The sequence below is a fragment of the Rhinoderma darwinii genome, chromosome 12 (assembly GCF_050947455.1).
Source record: "Rhinoderma darwinii isolate aRhiDar2 chromosome 12, aRhiDar2.hap1, whole genome shotgun sequence".
NCBI lineage: Eukaryota > Metazoa > Chordata > Amphibia > Anura > Rhinodermatidae > Rhinoderma > Rhinoderma darwinii.
In genome coordinates, this window is record NC_134698.1 from 355,062 (window position 1) to 373,148 (window position 18,087).

The 18,087-nt window shown below is 51.3% G+C and overlaps 1 protein-coding gene across 1 annotated transcript in view; it reads left to right on the top strand.

Moving 5' to 3' along the window:
* Nucleotides 1-17,816, top strand: part of LOC142665110 (thrombospondin-3-like) — a 39,341-nt gene extending 21,525 nt beyond the window's left edge. The window contains exons 7-22 of the mRNA XM_075844656.1: nt 3,460-3,608; nt 3,684-3,824; nt 5,010-5,087; nt 5,162-5,314; nt 5,389-5,499; nt 6,252-6,359; nt 6,447-6,606; nt 10,448-10,566; nt 10,857-10,909; nt 11,105-11,298; nt 11,378-11,556; nt 13,134-13,182; nt 13,582-13,778; nt 14,534-14,706; nt 15,320-15,459; nt 17,400-17,816. Of these exons, the coding sequence (XP_075700771.1) occupies nt 3,460-3,608; nt 3,684-3,824; nt 5,010-5,087; nt 5,162-5,314; nt 5,389-5,499; nt 6,252-6,359; nt 6,447-6,606; nt 10,448-10,566; nt 10,857-10,909; nt 11,105-11,298; nt 11,378-11,556; nt 13,134-13,182; nt 13,582-13,778; nt 14,534-14,706; nt 15,320-15,459; nt 17,400-17,458 (2,063 nt within the window). The 3' untranslated portion in view covers nt 17,459-17,816. The remainder of the gene's footprint in view (nt 1-3,459; nt 3,609-3,683; nt 3,825-5,009; nt 5,088-5,161; nt 5,315-5,388; nt 5,500-6,251; nt 6,360-6,446; nt 6,607-10,447; nt 10,567-10,856; nt 10,910-11,104; nt 11,299-11,377; nt 11,557-13,133; nt 13,183-13,581; nt 13,779-14,533; nt 14,707-15,319; nt 15,460-17,399) is intronic.
* Nucleotides 17,817-18,087: the final 271 nt, after the last annotated feature.

Here is an 18,087-nt window from a genome sequence, read left to right on the forward strand (position 1 = left end):
AGAGTAACAGAGACTACAGAGATCCAGCAGACACAGTCACCTCTCCTACTGTAGAGTAACAGAGACTACAGAGATCCAGCCGACACAGTCACCTCTCCTACTGTAGAGTAACATAGACTACAGAGATCCCGCAGACACAGTCACCTCTCCTACTGTAGAGTAACAGAGATTACAGAGATCCAGCAGACACAGTCACCTCTCCTACTGTAGAGTAACAGAGATTACAGAGATCCAGCAGACACAGACACCTCTCCTACTGTAGAGTAACAGAGATTACAGAGATCCAGCAGACAGACACCTCTCCTACTGTAGAGTAACAGAGACTACAGAGATCCAGCAGACACAGACACCTCTCCTACTGTAGAGTAACAGAGATTACAGAGATCCAGCAGACAGACACCTCTCCTACTGTAGAGTAACAGAGACTACAGAGATCCAGCAGACACAGTCACCTCTCCTACTGTAGAGTAACAGAGATTACAGAGATCCAGCCGACAGTCACCTCTCCTACTGTAGAGTAACAGAGACTACAGAGATCCAGCAGACACAGACACCTCTCCTACTGTAGAGTAACAGAGACTACAGAGATCCAGGAGACAGTCACTTCTCCTACTGTAGAGTAACAGAGACTACAGAGATCCAGCAGACACAGACACCTCTCCTACTGTAGAGTAACAGAGACTACAGAGATCCAGCAGACACAGTCACCTCTCCTACTGTAGAGTAACAGAGATTACAGAGATCCAGCAGACACAGACACCTCTCCTACTGTAGAGTAACAGAGATTACAGAGATCCAGCAGACACCTCTCCTACTGTAGAGTAACAGAGACTAGAGATACTGCAGACACAGTCACCTCTCCTACTGTAGAGTAACAGAGACTACAGAGATCCAGCAGACACAGACACCTCTCCTACTGTAGAGTAACAGAGACTACAGAGATCCAGCAGACACAGTCACCTCTCCTACTGTAGAGTAACAGAGACTACAGAGATCCAGCAGACACAGTCACCTCTCCTACTGTAGAGTAACAGAGACTACAGAGATCCAGCAGACACAGTCACCTCTCCTACTGTAGAGTAACAGAGACTACAGAGATCCAGCAGTCACAGTCACCTCTCCTACTGTAGAGTAACAGAGATTACAGAGATCCAGCAGACACAGTCACCTCTCCTACTGTAGAGTAACAGAGATTACAGAGATCCAGCAGACACAGACACCTCTCCTACTGTAGAGTAACAGAGACTACAGAGATCCAGCAGACAGTCACCTCTCCTACTGTAGAGTAACAGAGACTACAGAGATCCAGCAGACACAGACACCTCTCCTACTGTAGAGTAACAGAGACTACAGAGATCCAGCAGACACAGTCACCTCTCCTACTGTAGAGTAACAGAATACAGAGATCCAGCAGACACAGTCACCTCTCCTACTGTAGAGTAACAGAGACTACAGAGATCCAGCAGACACAGTCACCTCTCCTACTGTAGAGTAACAGAGACTACAGAGATCCAGCAGACACAGACACCTCTCCTACTGCAGAGTAACAGAGACTACAGAGATCCAGCAGACACAGTCACCTCTCCTACTGTAGAGTAACAGAGACTACAGAGATCCAGCAGTCACAGACACCTCTCCTACTGTAGAGTAACAGAGACTACAGAGATCCAGCAGACACAGTCACCTCTCCTACTGTAGAGTTACAGAGATCCAGCAGACACAGTCACCTCTCCTACTGTAGAGTAACAGAGACTACAGAGATCCAGCAGACACAGTCACCTCTCCTACTGTAGAGTAACAGAGATTACAGAGATCCAGCAGACAGTCACCTCTCCTACTGTAGAGTAACAGAGACTACAGAGAACCAGCAGACACAGACACCTCTCCTACTGTAGAGTAACAGAGACTACAGAGATCCAGCAGACACAGTCACCTCTCCTACTGTAGAGTAACAGAGACTACAGAGATCCAGCAGACACAGTCACCTCTCCTACTGTAGAGTAACAGAGACTACAGAGATCCAGCAGACACTTCTCCTACTGTAGAGTAACAGAGATTACAGAGATCCAGCAGTCACAGTCACCTCTCCTACTGTAGAGTAACAGAGACTACAGAGATCCAGCAGACACAGTCACCTCTCCTACTGTAGAGTAACAGAGATTACAGAGATCCAGCAGACACCTCTCCTACTGTAGAGTAACAGAGACTACAGAGATCCAGCAGTCACAGTCACCTCTCCTACTGTAGAGTAACAGAGACTACAGAGATCCAGCAGACACAGACACCTCTCCTACTGTAGAGTAACAGAGACTACAGAGATCCAGCAGACACAGTCACCTCTCCTACTGTAGAGTAACAGAGACTACAGAGATCCAGCCGACACAGTCACCTCTCCTACTGTAGAGTAACAGAGACTACAGAGATCCAGCAGACACAGTCACCTCTCCTACTGTAGAGTAACAGAGACTACAGAGATCCAGCAGACACAGTCACCTCTCCTACTGTAGAGTAACAGAGACTACAGAGATCCAGCAGACACAGACACCTCTCCTACTGTAGAGTAACAGAGACTACAGAGATCCAGCAGACACAGACACCTCTCCTACTGTAGAGTAACAGAGACTACAGAGATCCAGCAGACACCTCTCCTACTGTAGAGTAACAGAGACTACAGAGATCCAGCAGACACCTCTCCTACTGTAGAGTAACAGAGACTACAGAGATCGAGCAGACACAGACACCTCTCCTACTGTAGAGTAACAGAGACTACAGAGATCCAGCAGACAGTCACCTCTCCTACTGTAGAGTAACAGAGACTACAGAGAACCAGCAGACACAGACACCTCTCCTACTGTAGAGTAACAGAGACTACAGAGATCCAGCAGACACAGTCACCTCTCCTACTGTAGAGTAACAGAGACTACAGAGATCCAGCAGTCACAGACACCTCTCCTACTGTAGAGTAACAGAGACTACAGAGATCCAGCAGACACAGACACCTCTCCTACTGTAGAGTAACAGAGACTACAGAGATCCAGCAGACACAGACACCTCTCCTACTGTAGAGTAACAGAGACTACAGAGATCCAGCAGACACAGACACCTCTCCTACTGTAGAGTAACAGAGATTACAGAGATCCAGCAGACACAGACACCTCTCCTACTGTAGAGTAACAGAGACTACAGAGATCCAGCAGACACAGTCACCTCTCCTACTGTAGAGTAACAGAGACTACAGAGATCCCGCAGACACAGACACCTCTCCTACTGTAGAGTAACAGAGACTACAGAGATCCAGCAGACACAGACACCTCTCCTACTGTAGAGTAACAGAGACTACAGAGATCCAGCAGACACAGACACCTCTCCTACTGTAGAGTAACAGAGACTACAGAGATCCAGCAGACATAGGTTATAGTAACAGGTCCACAGTATGTATTGTTCGTTACTGTCTCACAGGCTTCCATGAACATCGCTCTCGCTGTAATCCCAGCCCGTGTTTCCAAGGTGTGGACTGTATGGAGACCTATGAGTACCCAGGGTATCGCTGTGGCCCGTGTCCTCCTGGATCTCATGGCAATGGATCTCACTGTGCAGACATTAATGAGGTATGGACTGGTGGTCTTATGAATTGTGTGTGGTGTGAGGGGATATAACGCTGATTCTACACTTGTTTCCCTCAGTGCTCTCACACCAACCCTTGTTTCACTGGCTCTAAATGCATCAACACGTCTCCTGGATTCCGCTGTGAAGCCTGTCCTCGAGGGTACAGGGGCAACACTGTGTCTGGAGTGGGCACTGACTATGCCAAAGCCAGCAAACAGGTGAGAATAAAATCTGGTGTGATGTGGAGTAAGTGTATGGGGGTCAGGTATGATGTGGAGTAAGTGTATGGGGGTCCGGTGTGATGTGGAGTAAGTGTATGGGGGGTCCGGTGTGATGTGGAGTAAGTGTATGGGGGTCCGGTGTGATGTGGAGTAAGTGTATGGGGGTCAGGTTTGATGTGGAGTAAGTGTATGGGGGTCTGGTGTGATGTGGAGTAAGTGTATGAGGGGTCCGGTATGATGTGGAGTAAGTGTATGAGGGGTCCGGTATGATGTGGAGTAAGTGTATGAGGGGTCCGGTATGATGTGGAGTAAGTGTATGGGGGTCCGGTGTGATGTGGAGTAAGTGTATTGGGGTCCGTTGTGATGTGGAGTAAGTGTATGGGGGTCCGGTGTGATGTGGAGTAAGTGTATGGGGGTCTGGTGTGATGTGGAGTAAGTGTATGGGGGTCCGGTGTGATGTGGAGTAAATGTATGAGGGGTACGGTGTGATGTGGAGTAAGTGTATGAGGGGTCCGGTGTGATGTGGAGTAAGTGTATGAGGGGTCCGGTGTGATGTGGAGTAAGTGTATGAGGGGTCCGGTGTGATGTGGAGTACGTGTATGAAGGGTCCGGTGTGATGTGGAGTAAGTGTATGGGGGTCCGGTGTGATGTGGAGTAAGTGTATGGGGGTCCGGTGTGATGTGGAGTAAGTGTATGGGGGTCCGGTGTGATGTGGAGTAAGTGTATGTGGGTCCGGTGTGATGTGGAGTAAGTGTATGGGGGTCCGGTGTGATGTGGAGTAAGTCTCTCGTGGTGCGGTGTGATGTGGAGTAAGTGTATGAGGGTCCGGTGTGATGTGGAGTAAGTGTATGGGGGTCCGGTGTGATGTGGAGTAAGTCTCTCGTGGTGCGGTGTGATGTGGAGTAAGTGTATGAGGGTCCGGTGTGATGTGGAGTAAGTGTATGGGGGTCCGGTGTGATGTGGAGTAAGTGTATGGGGGTCCGGTGTGATGTGGAGTAAGTGTATGGGGGTCCGGTGTGATGTGGAGTAAGTGTATGGGGGTCCGGTGTGATGTGGAGTAAGTGTATGGGGGTCCGGTGTGATGTGGAGTAAGTGTATGGGGGTCCGGTGTGATGTGGAGTAAGTTTATGGGGGTCCGGTGTGATGTGGAGTAAGTCTCTCATGGTCTTCCATCCCCCTCAGGTTTGCGTGGACATTGATGAATGTAATGATGGGAATAACGGCGGCTGCGCAGCAAATTCGGTCTGTACGAATACGGTGGTAAGTCTCCGCGTCCCCGCATCTCCCCTCCCCGTGTCCCTTTCATTGTACTCACCCCTGTTGTGTCTTTTCAGGGCTCCTATAAGTGTGGGCCCTGTAAGGCGGGATTTGTTGGAAACCAGTCTATGGGATGTGCGCCTAAGAAGTCGTGCGTCGGCCCGGCCTTCAACCCCTGCCATGTGAACGCGCACTGTGTATTTGAGAGGAACGGCGCTGTCACGTGTGCGGTAAGTCCCGGCGTCTCGTCCCGTGTTCCCGCTGGCAGTCCCTCCTGATTTGCTCATTGTCTGTCTCCTCGCAGTGTAATGTCGGCTGGGCAGGAAACGGATACACGTGCGGCCGAGACACGGACATTGATGGATATCCCGATGAGCCGATGCCGTGTATCGACAACAACAAGCACTGCCGCCAGGTGCGATGAGGAATTAACGGACGGTCCTGGGATGGCGGCCGGGGTAGAGGGCGGCTGAAGACTCGCTGGTCTTGGTGGCCCCCTAGCTCTGTAGACTCGCTGGTCTTAGTGGCCCCCCAGCTCTGTAGACTCGCTGGTCTTAGTGGCTCCCCAGCTCTGTAGACTCGCTGGTCTTAGTGGCTCCCCAGCTCTGTAGACTCGCTGGTCTTAGTGGCTCCCCAGCTCTGTAGACTCGCTGGTCTTAGTGGCCCCCCAGCTCTGTAGACTCGCTGGTCCCAGTAGCCCCCCAGTTCTGTAGACTCGCTGGTCCCAGTAGCCCCCCAGCTCTGTAGACTCGCTGGTCCCAGTAGCCCCCCAGCTCTGTAGACTCGCCGTTCTTAGTGGTCCCCCAGCTCTGTAGACTCGCCGGTCTTAGTTGCCCCCCAGCTCTGTAGACTCGCTGGTCTTAGTGGCCCCCCAGCTCTGTAGACTCGCTGGTCCCAGTAGCCCCCCAGCTCTGTAGACTCGCTGGTCCCAGTAGCCCCCCAGCTCTGTAGACTCGCTGGTCCCAGTAGCCCCCCAGCTCTGTAGACTCGCTGGTCCCAGTAGCCCCCCAGCTCTGTAGACTCGCCGTTCTTAGTGGTCCCCCAGCTCTGTAGACTCGCCGGTCTTAGTTGCCCCCCAGCTCTGTAGACTCGCCAGTCTTCGTTGCCCCCCAGCCTTGTAGACTCGCTGGTCCCAGTAACCCCCCCTTTGATGATCTATTTCTGCAGGATAACTGTAGGCTTACACCAAACTCTGGCCAGGAGGACGCGGATAATGACGGGATCGGAGACCAGTGCGATGAGGACGCGGATGGTGACGGTATTAAGAACGTTGAGGTAACACGGAGCCGGGCGCAGTCATAGGCGTGCTCTTCTCCTGAGGACCACATTCCTCCAGGTGGTGACCAGGGTCTTGTCTTTCAGGATAACTGCCGGCTTGTGCCCAACAAGGACCAGCAGAACTCAGACACCGACTCATTTGGCGACGCCTGTGACAATTGTCCCAATGTCCCCAACAATGATCAGAAAAACACCGACGCCAACGGAGAGGGAGACGCCTGTGACAATGACATTGATGGGGACGGTGAGTGACCGCGGCTGGGGGTCATGTGAGCAGCGTCCCTGCAGGGACCTCATACTCTCCCACTATCCTGAGCGGCAGGCAGCACCCCCTCTCAGAGACAGATGCGCTGACAGAAGAGATCGGAGCAGTTACTGTACGCCTGAGAAATCTCACATCCCCTCGAAACTTAACACAAAAACACCAAACTTACAGTTTACTGACAGGGAGGAGCGGCGGCCATGACACCTGTCAGTAAGGAGGGAATTCTCACCACTGATAAATGTCACCCAATATATATGTGCTTCTATACATGCCGGCCTATATACATATATATATATGAGTGTTTATGTGCTTCTATACATGCCGGCCTTTATACATATATATGAGTGTGTATGTGATTCTATACATGCCGGCCTTTATACATATATATGAGTGTGTATGTGCTTCTATACATGCCGGCCTATATACATATATATGAGTGTGTATGTGCTTCTATACATGCCGGCCTATATACATATATATGAGTGTGTATGTGCTTCTATACATGCCGGCCTATATACATATATATGAGTGTGTATGTGCTTCTATACATGCCGGCCTATATACATATATATGAGTGTGTATGTGCTTCTATACATGCCGGCCTATATACATATATATGAGTGTGTATGTGCTTCTATACATGCCGGCCTATATACATATATATGAGTGTGTATGTGCTTCTATACATGCCGGCCTATATACATATATATGAGTGTGTATGTGCTTCTATACATGCCGGCCTATATACATATATATATGAGTGTGCATGTGCTTCTATACATGCCGGCCTATATACATATATATGAGTGTGTATGTGCTTCTATACATGCCGGCCTATATACATATATATGAGTGTGTATGTGCTTCTATACATGCCGGCCTATATACATATATATGAGTGTGTATGTGCTTCTATACATGCCGGCCTATATACATATATATGAGTGTTTATGTGCTTCTATACATGCTGGCCTATATACATATATATGAGTGTGTATGTGCTTCTATACATGCCGGCCTATATACATATATATGAGTGTGTATGTGCTTCTATACATGCCGGCCTATATACATATATATGAGTGTGTATGTGCTTCTATACATGCCGGCCTATATACATATATATGTGTGTGTGTATGTGCTTCTATACATGCCGGCCTATATACATATATATGAGTGTGCATCTGTGCTTCTATACATGCCGGCCTATATACATATGAGTGTGTATGTGCTTCTAAACATGCTGGCCTATATACATATATATGAGTGTGTATGTGCTTCTATACATGCCGGCTTATATACATATGAGTGTGTATGTGCTTCTATACATGCCGGCCTATATACATATATATGAGTGTGTATCTGTGCTTCTATACATGCCGGCCTATATACACATATATGAGTGTGTATGCGCTTCTATACATGCCGGCCTATATACATATATATGACTGTGTATGTGCTTCTATACATGCCGGCCTATATACATATATATGAGTGTGTATGTGCTTCTGTACATGCCGGCCTATATACATATATAGGAGTGTGTATGTGCTTCTGTACATGCCGGCCTATATACATATATATGAGTGTGTATGTGATTCTATACATGCTGGCCTATATACATATATATGAGTGTGTATGTGATTCTATACATGCCGGCCTATATACATATATATGAGTGTGTATGTGCTTTTATACATGCCGGCCTATATACATATATATGAGTGTGTATGTGCTTTTATACATGCCGGCCTATATACATATATATATGAGTGTGTATGTGCTTCTATACATGCCGGCCTATATACACATATGAGTGTGTATGCGCTTCTATACCTGCCGGCCTATATACACATATATGAGTGTGTATGTGCTTCTATACATGCCGGCCTATATACATATATATGAGTGTGTCTGTGCTTCTATACATGCCGGCCTATATACAAATATATGAGTGTGTATGTGATCCTATACATGCCGGCCTATATACAAATATATGAGTGTATGTGATCATATACATGCCGGCCTATATACATATATATGACTGTGTATGTGCTTCTATACATGCCGGCCTATATACATATATATGAGTGTGTATGTGATTCTATACATGCCGGCCTATATACATATATATGAGTGTACGTGCTTCTATACATGCCGGCCTATATACATATATATGAGTGTGTATGTGCTTCTATACATGCCGGCCCATATACATATATATGAGTGTGTATGTGCTTCTATACATGCCGGCCCATATACATATATATGTGTGTGTATGTGCTTCTATACATGCCGGCCTATATACATATATATGAGTGTGTATGTGCTTCTATACATGCCGGCCTATATACATATATATATATGAGTGTTTATGTGCTTCTATACATGCCGGCCTTTCTACATATATATGAGTGTGTATGTGATTCTATACATGCCGGCCTTTATACATATATATGAGTGTGTATCTGTGCTTCTATACATGCCGGCCTATATACATATATATGAGTGTGTATGTGCTTCTATACATGCCGGCCTATATACATATATATGAGTGTGTATGTGCTTCTATACATGCCGGCCTATATACATATATATGAGTGTGTATGTGCTTCTATACATGCCGGCCTATATACATATATATGAGTGTGTATGTGCTTCTATACATGCCGGCCTATATACATATATATGAGTGTGTATGTGCTTCTATACATGCCGGCCTATATATATATATATATATGAGTGTGTATGTGCTTCTATACATGCCGGCCTATATACATATATATGAGTGTGTATGTGCTTCTATACATGCCGGCCTATATACATATATATGAGTGTGTATGTGCTTCTATACATGCCGGCCTATATACATATATATGAGTGTGTATGTGCTTCTATACATGCCGGCCCATATACATATATATGAGTGTGTATGTGCTTCTATACATGCCGGCCTATATACATATATATGAGTGTGTATGTGCTTCTATACATGCCGGCCTATATACATATATATGACTGTGTATGTGCTTCTATATATGCCGGCCTATATACATCCAAGCACTCTCTAAGCGAGAAAAAAAATTGTGTTGCTGCCCCTAGCAACGATTTTCCGCTTGGAGCAGCAAAAGTCCTTTTAAATAGGTGTATGTCTCTTTAAGACCGTGCCCACATCGGCCACCCTATGAGAGGGTTTAGCATCAGGAGAGGTTGGTACAGCGGTTTCTTTGTAGCCAGAGACAGGGACACCGTGCATTAAAAGTCATAACAGGGCTTTGCCTGTGTTTTTATTCTTGTCAAAGAAACAGTCTCTTGTACAACAAGGCAAAATACAAAATAAATCCTGCTCGTCTGAGCACTAACTAAACAAGATATTATCTAACTATACCGAGTGCCTTCCTACCAGGCACTGGACACAAAGTAACACAGGTCTTTACTCACATAGCATACATGCTACTCCAGCCTTAGTAGTCTCCGGTCTGAGTCAGGGGTGAGACTCCACACACTGTGTCTGCACCTTTTTATACACAGGCTACAGGTGCAGCTAATTGAGCAGCAGCCTTGTCCTACAAACAGAGATGGACTAGGGATTGGGGAACCCGCCCTGCTCTTCTCCAATCCAACTCCAGGCCCATTTTTCCGGCTTTTCCTTAAGCCGAGATTGGAAAGCTAGAGCTTTCTATTGCAAGAACTACTCATTCCCTGGAGCCTAGGATACATATGACAGGATTCTAGGGGAAATGTACCTTCCCTCAATGACTTTACTGTCTCACAACATATTAATGTCCATGTGGTTTTACACTTTTGTACTCCTGTACAGGCATCCCGAATATGCTGGATAATTGTGCCAAAGTGCCAAATCCTCTGCAGACAGACAGAGATCTGGATGGTGTGGGAGATGCCTGTGACAGCTGCCCCGAGACCAGCAACCCCACACAGGTAATAATACTCCTGTAGTCTCATACCCCTATATACCTGCCCTCTAGAACTGTAGGTGATATATATATCTGACCTCTATAGCTGTAGGTGATATATATATCTGACCTCTATAGCTGTAGGTGATATATATATCTGACCTCTATAACTGTAGGTGATATATATATATACCTGTCCTTTATAGCTGTAGGTGATATATATATATCTGACCTCTATAGCTGTAGGTGATATATACCTGTCCTCTATAGCTGTAGGATATATATATATATTGATATGTTTTTTTCTCCCTCCAGTCAGATGCTGACAGTGATCTGGTGGGCGACATGTGTGACACTAATCAGGACAGGTGAGCCACATACTTCCTGTAGGGGTTTTCTACAGGTGGAGCGGTCTCCAGTGCTGGATCGTGGGTGACTGGTGGGTGACGGTCTCTGCACCCGCACCTTGATGTCTCCTCGTCTGGTCTGATGCTGGGTGGACGGTGATCATTCAGGGGATGTTGGGTAAGAGGCCTCATCGTCTGAAACTCCTCATTCCTCAGGGATGGTGATGGTCACCAGGACACCAAGGACAATTGTCCCGACATTCCCAACAGTTCCCAGCTGGATTCAGACAATGACGGTATTGGAGATGAGTGCGACCAGGATGATGACAACGATGGAATTCCAGACTACATCCCCCCAGGACCGGACAACTGCCGGCTCATCCACAACCCCAACCAGAAGGACACGGACGGTAAGCGGATCGGGAGCAGTTATCGGGAGAGGGTAGGGGCGCGAGACGTGGAGGTAATGAGCGCTCGGTGTACCTGCAGGGGACGGCATCGGAGACGTGTGCGAGGTGGATTTTGATAATGACTCTGTGGCTGATCATCACGATGTCTGTCCCGAGAGCGCAGAGGTGACCCTCACCGACTTCAGGGCCTATCAGACCGTCATTCTGGATCCAGAGGGCGATGCTCAAATCGATCCAAACTGGGTGGTGTTAAACCAGGTAATGTCCCTGCCGTTATAATGTCCGTGTAACACGGCCCCACGCTGCATGCCCCCCGCTACATCCCTCCACCCGCTGCGTCCTCCCCGCTACATCCCCCCCCACCCGCTGCGTCCTCCCACGCTGCATGCCCCCCGCTACATCCCCCCACCTGCTGCGTCCTTCCATGCCCCCCTCTACATCCCCCCACCCGCTGTGTCCTCCCCGCTACATCCCCCCACCCGCTGCGTCCTCCCATGCTGCATGCCCCCCCGCTACATCCCTCCACCCGCTGTGTCCTCCCACGCTGCATGCCCCCACCCCGCTACATCCCTCCCGCTGCGTCCTCCCATGCCCCCCTCTACATCCCCCCACCCGCTGCGTCCTCCCACGCCCCATGCCCCCCTCTACATCCCCCCACCCGCTGCGTCCTCCCATGCCCCCCTCTACATCCCCCCATCCGCTGCGTCCTCCCACGCCGCATGCCCCCCCCCCGCTACCTCCCTCCCGCTGCGACCTCCCATGCCGCATGCCCCCCCACCCGTTGTGTCCTCCCACGCTGCATGCCCCCCCGCTACATCCCTCCACCCGCTGCGTCCTCCCACGCCGCATGCCCCCCTCTACATCCCTCCCTCCCGCTGCATCCTCCCACGCCGCATGCCCCCCCGCTACATCCCCCCACCTGTTGGGTCCTCCCACGCCGCATGCCCCCCCGCTACATCCCACCCGCTGCGACCTCCCACGCCGCATGCCCCCCTCTACATCCCTCCCGCTGCGACCTCCCAAGCCGCATGCCCCCCCTCTACATCCCTCCCGCTGCGACCTCCCACGCCGCATGCCCCCCCACTACATCCCCCTACCTGCTGCGTCCTCCCACGCCGCATGCCCCCCGCTACATCCCCCCACCTTTTGCGTCCTCCCACGCCGCATGCCACCCGGCTACATCCCTCCCTCCCGCTGCGACCTCCCACGCCGCATGCCCCCCTCTACATCCCTCCCGCTGCGACCTCCCACGCCGCATGCCCCCCCACTACATCCCCCCACCCGCTGAGTCTTCCCACGCTGCATGCCCCCCCACTACTTCCCCCCGATCCGTCCCCTTTACACGTGCTCCTGTCTATGACACAATCATTACAGGGGCTCAGTGCTCCCCAACACCAAAGTAGCGCAGCAGTATGTGCGGGGTAAGGCTGGACCTTCACTCCTATTATCCGCAGCCTCCCTGGTTATACTGGATGATACTGTCGTGTCTCCACATGGCGGGTCATAGACTGTGGGCTCCTCCATTGGTGTCCAGCGCTGTGATATGTGTTATGCGGGGTTTGCTAGTCCTTCACCAGGGCGACTGTCGGGATCTAACGGGATGGAGCTTCCTGTTCAGCCATTTGTTTCCACTGGAGATAAGTGGCTCCGGCGCTGTTTATCCCCCCACTTCTAATGAATTGGGGGAGTGAGGACTAAGCCAGTGTTCACCTCCCCTGGTGTAATTCTCTGACCCCTTGTACTGCCCTGGAGGACCGTGGATAATTAGGATCAGCGGATGATGGTTGTGGATCCTCCATGTTGTATTGACTTCTTCCTTGGTGTCATCCTGGCAGGGGATGGAGATCGTGCAGACTATGAACAGTGATCCAGGCCTGGCAGTAGGTAAGAGGACATATAATGGTGACTAAGCTGCCCCTCCCCGCTCAGCGCCAGCCGTAACCCCTCACAACCCCTGCCCGGCGCCAGCCGTGAACCCTCACACCCCGGCACCAGCCGTGACCCCTCACCCCCCCCAGCGCAGTGCCAGCCGTGACCCCTCACACCCCAGCCCAGCGCCAGCCATGACCCCTCACACCCCCGCCCGGCGCCAGCCGTGACCCCTCACACCCCCGCCCAGCGCCAGCCGTAACCCCTCACACCCCCGTCCTGCGCCAGCCGTGACCCCTCACACTCCCAGCCCAGTTCCAGCTGTGACCCCTCACACCCCCGCCCAGCGCCAGCCGTGACCCCTCGCACCCCCGGCCGGCGCCAGCACCTTCTCCTGAGTCTCCTCTCTTGCAGGGTACACCGCTTTCAATGGTGTGGACTTTGAGGGGACCTTCCATGTGAACACGGTCACGGATGATGACTACGCTGGCTTCATTTTCAGCTACCAGGACAGCGCCAGTTTCTATGTAGTCATGTGGAAGCAGACGGAGCAGACATATTGGCAGGCTACACCGTTCAGAGCTGTGGCGGAGCCGGGCCTGCAGCTGAAGGTGAGGAATTCCAGGAGTCACTACAGAGGGTCGTACCCGAGCAGAGCTGCCCCCCAACTATTCATTATTAGGCTGCTCCACCCTCTGCAGTATACATGACCCCTAATATTATACATGACCCCCTAATAATATACATGACCCCCTAATATTATAAATGATCCCCCGTAACATGATCTCAGTATATTATACATGCTGGTTTTGACTTGACTCTTTTTTTCCCTTCTTGGGGGGCTCTGTGGTTGAGGGCTCTGTGGCGGGGGGCTCCGTGGCGGGGGGCTCCGTGGTAGGGGGCTCTGTGGTCAGGGGGCTCTGTGGTCAGGGGCTCTCTGTGGTCGGGGGCTCTCTGTGGTGGGGGGCTCCGTGGTCGGGCTCTGTAGTCGGGGGGTTCTGTAGTCGGGGGGCTCTGTGGAGGGGGGGCTCTGTGGAGGGGGGCTCTGTGGTTGGAGGCTCTGTTGGGGGCTCTGGTGGGGGCTCTGTGGTTGGAGGCTCTGGTCGGGGGCTCTGTGGCGGGGGGCTCTGTGGCGGGGGGCTCTGTGGCGGGGGGCTCTGTGGTTGGGGGCTCTGTGGTTGGGGGCTCTGTGGTTGGGGGCTCCGTGGCTGGGGGCTCTGTGGTTGGGGGCTCTGTGGCTGGGGGCTCTGTGGTTGGGGGCTCTGTGGTTGGGGGCTCTGTGGTGGGGGGCTCTGTGGTGGGGGCTCCGTGGCGGTGCCTACATGTTAATCCAGCTCCATCATATCATTGAACTCTTCTTCTCCAGGCGGTGAAGTCAAAGACAGGACCCGGAGAATATCTGCGGAACGCCCTGTGGCACACGGGACACACCGCTGACCAGGTGCGCCTGCTCTGGAAGGACCCCCGCAACGTTGGCTGGAAGGACAAGAGCTCGTACCGCTGGCAGCTGATGCATCGGCCCCAAGTGGGCTATATCAGGTAAGATCATGCAGTCAGTACCATGTACTTATGTGAGATGTCAGGGGACTGTGCTGCGGAGCTTGCACTCTAGTACCACCTGACTCTCCTCCCTCCACCTCTACAACATCCCCTCTATTTATTATATGCAGCCATTGGGGGGTTCATTTTAAGTATATCCAGAAAGGGGGGGACTCGTCAAAATGTGCCGAATATCCCCTCTTCTTGTTCACTGAAGCGATGATATCAGCGGGGAGCGAGGCCGCAACCCCCCCCCCCCCCCCAACACAATCCCTGTCAGGAATAAGAGCGAGCCGCCTTTCATATGGAAAGTGGATGAACAATACTCTGCTTCTGGGAACTGGATTGTGCTGTGCCCCTGGAGGTGACCTCGTGCTGGGCTTCCTAATAACGCCCTCCACTGTGCCCGCCAGCGATGAGGTCATGGCATGGGAGAGCTGGCAGATTAACCAGATGCTATGTGGCCTCCTGTAGAAACCAGTGGGGCTCACTGCAGCCACAACAAAGGGTTAACGACGAGCTGCAGAACTCTGGGAGAAGGAGTAATGTAGATGGATCTGCTGGGGGTCTGTGCTTTACTGTCCTGTAATATCCGCATGTGACGTCCCCTCAGGGTGAAGCTGTATGAGGGTGTGGATCTGGTGGCTGACTCCGGGGTGCTCATAGACACCACGATGCGGGGAGGACGACTGGGGGTCTTCTGCTTCTCTCAAGAAAACATCATCTGGTCCAACTTACAGTATAGATGTAATGGTGAGTGTGAACAGGTGACTATGGAGACCGTAGACCGAAGAGAATGGTGAGCGGGTGTAATAGTAACTAGCATGTATGGATGTACGGGTGTGAAGGCGGGTGTAATGTGTGTATGGGTGTGAAGGCGGGTGTAATGTGTGTATGGGTGTGAAGGCGGGTGTAATGTGTGTATGGGTGTGAAGGCGGGTGTAATGTGTGTATGGGTGTGACGGCGGGTGTAATGTGTGTATGGGTGTGAAGGCGGGTGTAATGTGTGTATGGGTGTGAAGGCGGGTGTAATGTGTGTATGGGTGTGAAGGCGGGTGTAATGTGTGTATGGGTGTGACGGCGGGTGTAATGTGTGTATGGGTGTGAAGGCGGGTGTAATGTGTGTATGGGTGTGACGGCGGGTGTAATGTGTGTATGGGTGTGAAGGCGGGTGTAATGTGTGTATGTGTGAAGGCGGGTGTAATGTGTGTATGGGTGTGAAGGCGGGTATAATGTGTGTATGGGTGTGAAGGCGGGTGTAATGTGTGTATGGGTGTGAAGGCGGGTGTAATGTGTGTATGGGTGTGAAGGCGGGTGTAATGTGTGTATGGGTGTGACAGCGGGTGTAATGTGTGTTGGGTGTGAAGGCGGGTGTAATATGTGTATGGGTGTGAAGGCGGGTGTAATGTGTGAAGGCGGGTGTAATGTGTGTATGGGTGTGAAGGCGGGTGTAATGTGTGTATGGGTGTGAAGGCGGGTGTAATGTGTGTATGGGTGTGAAGGCGGGTGTAATGTGTGTGTACGGGTGTGAAGGCGGGTGTAATGTGTGTACGGGTGTGAAGGCGGGTGTAATGTGTGTACGGGTGTGAAGGCGGGTGTAATGTGTGTACGGGTGTGAAGGCGGGTGTAATGTGTGTACGGGTGTGAAGGCGGGTGTAATGTGTGTACGGGTGTGAAGGCGGGTGTAATGTGTGTACGGGTGTGAAGGCGGGTGTAATGTGTGTACGGGTGTAATGTGTGTACGGGTGTGAAGGCAGGTGTAATGTGTGTACGGGTGTAATGTGTGTACTGGTGTGAAGGCGGGTGTAATGTGTGGGTGTGAATTACTAGCAGGTGTGTTTGGTGGTAGGTATGTATGGGGGTGCAGGTATGTATGGTGGCAGGTATGTATGGTGGCAGGTGTGTTTCTGGGGTGCAGGTGTGTTTGGGGAGTGCAGGTGTGTATGATGGTAGGTGTTTATGGTGGTAGGTGTATTTGGTGGCAGGTGTGGATGGTGGCAGGTGTGTTTGGTGGTGTAGGTGTGTTTGGCGGAGGCAGGTGTGTTTGGCGGAGGCAGGTGTGTTTGGCGGTGGCAGGTGTGTTTGGGGGATGGCAGGTGTGTTTGGGGGTGCAGGTGTGTTTGGGTGGTGGCAGGTGTGTTTGGTGGTGGCGGGTGTGTTTGGGGGTGCAGGTGTATTTGGCGGATGCAGGTGTGTTTTGGGGATGCAGGTGTGTTTGGGTGGTAGGTGTGTTTTGGGGTGCAGGTGTGTTTGGGGGGTGCAGGTGTGTTTGGTGGTAGGTGTGTTTGGGTGGTGCAGGTGTGTTTGGGTGGTGCAGGTGTGTTTTGTGGTAGGTGTGTTTGGGGGGTGCAAGTGTGGAGGGTGGTAGGTGTGTATGGTGGCAGGTGTGGATGGTGGCAGGTGTGGAGGGCGGCAGGTGTGGATGGCGGCAGGTGTGGATGTTGGCAGGTGTGGATGTTGGTAGGTGTGTATGGTGGCAGGTGTGGATGGTGGCCGGTGTGGAGGGCGGCAGGTGTGGAGGGCGGCAGGTGTGGATGTTAGCAGGTGTGGATGTTGGCAGGTGTGGATGTTGGTAGGTGTGCATGGTGGCAGGTGTGTATGGGTGTAGATGTTACACGTGTGGGAGACTGTGGAGCTACGTTGGGGGGGTGTGGGCTTGTTTTGCTGTTCTCACCGTTTTCTTTTCCTGGCAGACACCATTCCCGAAGACTTTGAGCCGTACAGGCGGATTCTACTGGAAGGGCGAGAATAAACCTCCTACCCCACAGTTATGTGTTTCCACCCTACCGTGCCTGGGTCTGTGGTCAGAATGTGCCAAGGGGGCTAAGTACATTCCATGTATGGAGACAAATGGTGCCCTGAACGTCCACACATGGAGGAGAGGACCCGACTTCTCTCTCTCTCACCCGATTTTGCATCCTTATGGGAGAACCAAGATCCTTGCTGCCAGTGAGAGCATTGTAATGACTGGTTCTGCTGGAGGGGGACATAACATGGACATGGGACTAGAACTGCACTTGCCTGGACCGGGTCTTCAGCTGGTGGCATCTCACACCCTTCTGCTCCATGTCCCACAACTACTCATAAAGTTTTTGAGTTTTTTTAGTGTTTGCCTTTTGTGTGGTGTCTTGATACTTTGCAGGAGGGTCGATAATGATGCCCCCTGGGATATAAATCCCATAATTATTCCGAGGTTTACCATCATATGACCTGAGCCGCCCTCAGGTAAAGAATTGTCATGACTGAGGAATTCTCATAGGGAGAACCCTTTGCAATATGGAAGATCGGCGCAGTAGATGGCATGTTTCGGGTACAGAATTATACCAGGTGGCAGGGGGGGGGTGAGGCAGTGTTTTACTTGTGGGGTCAGTGTGTTGGTTG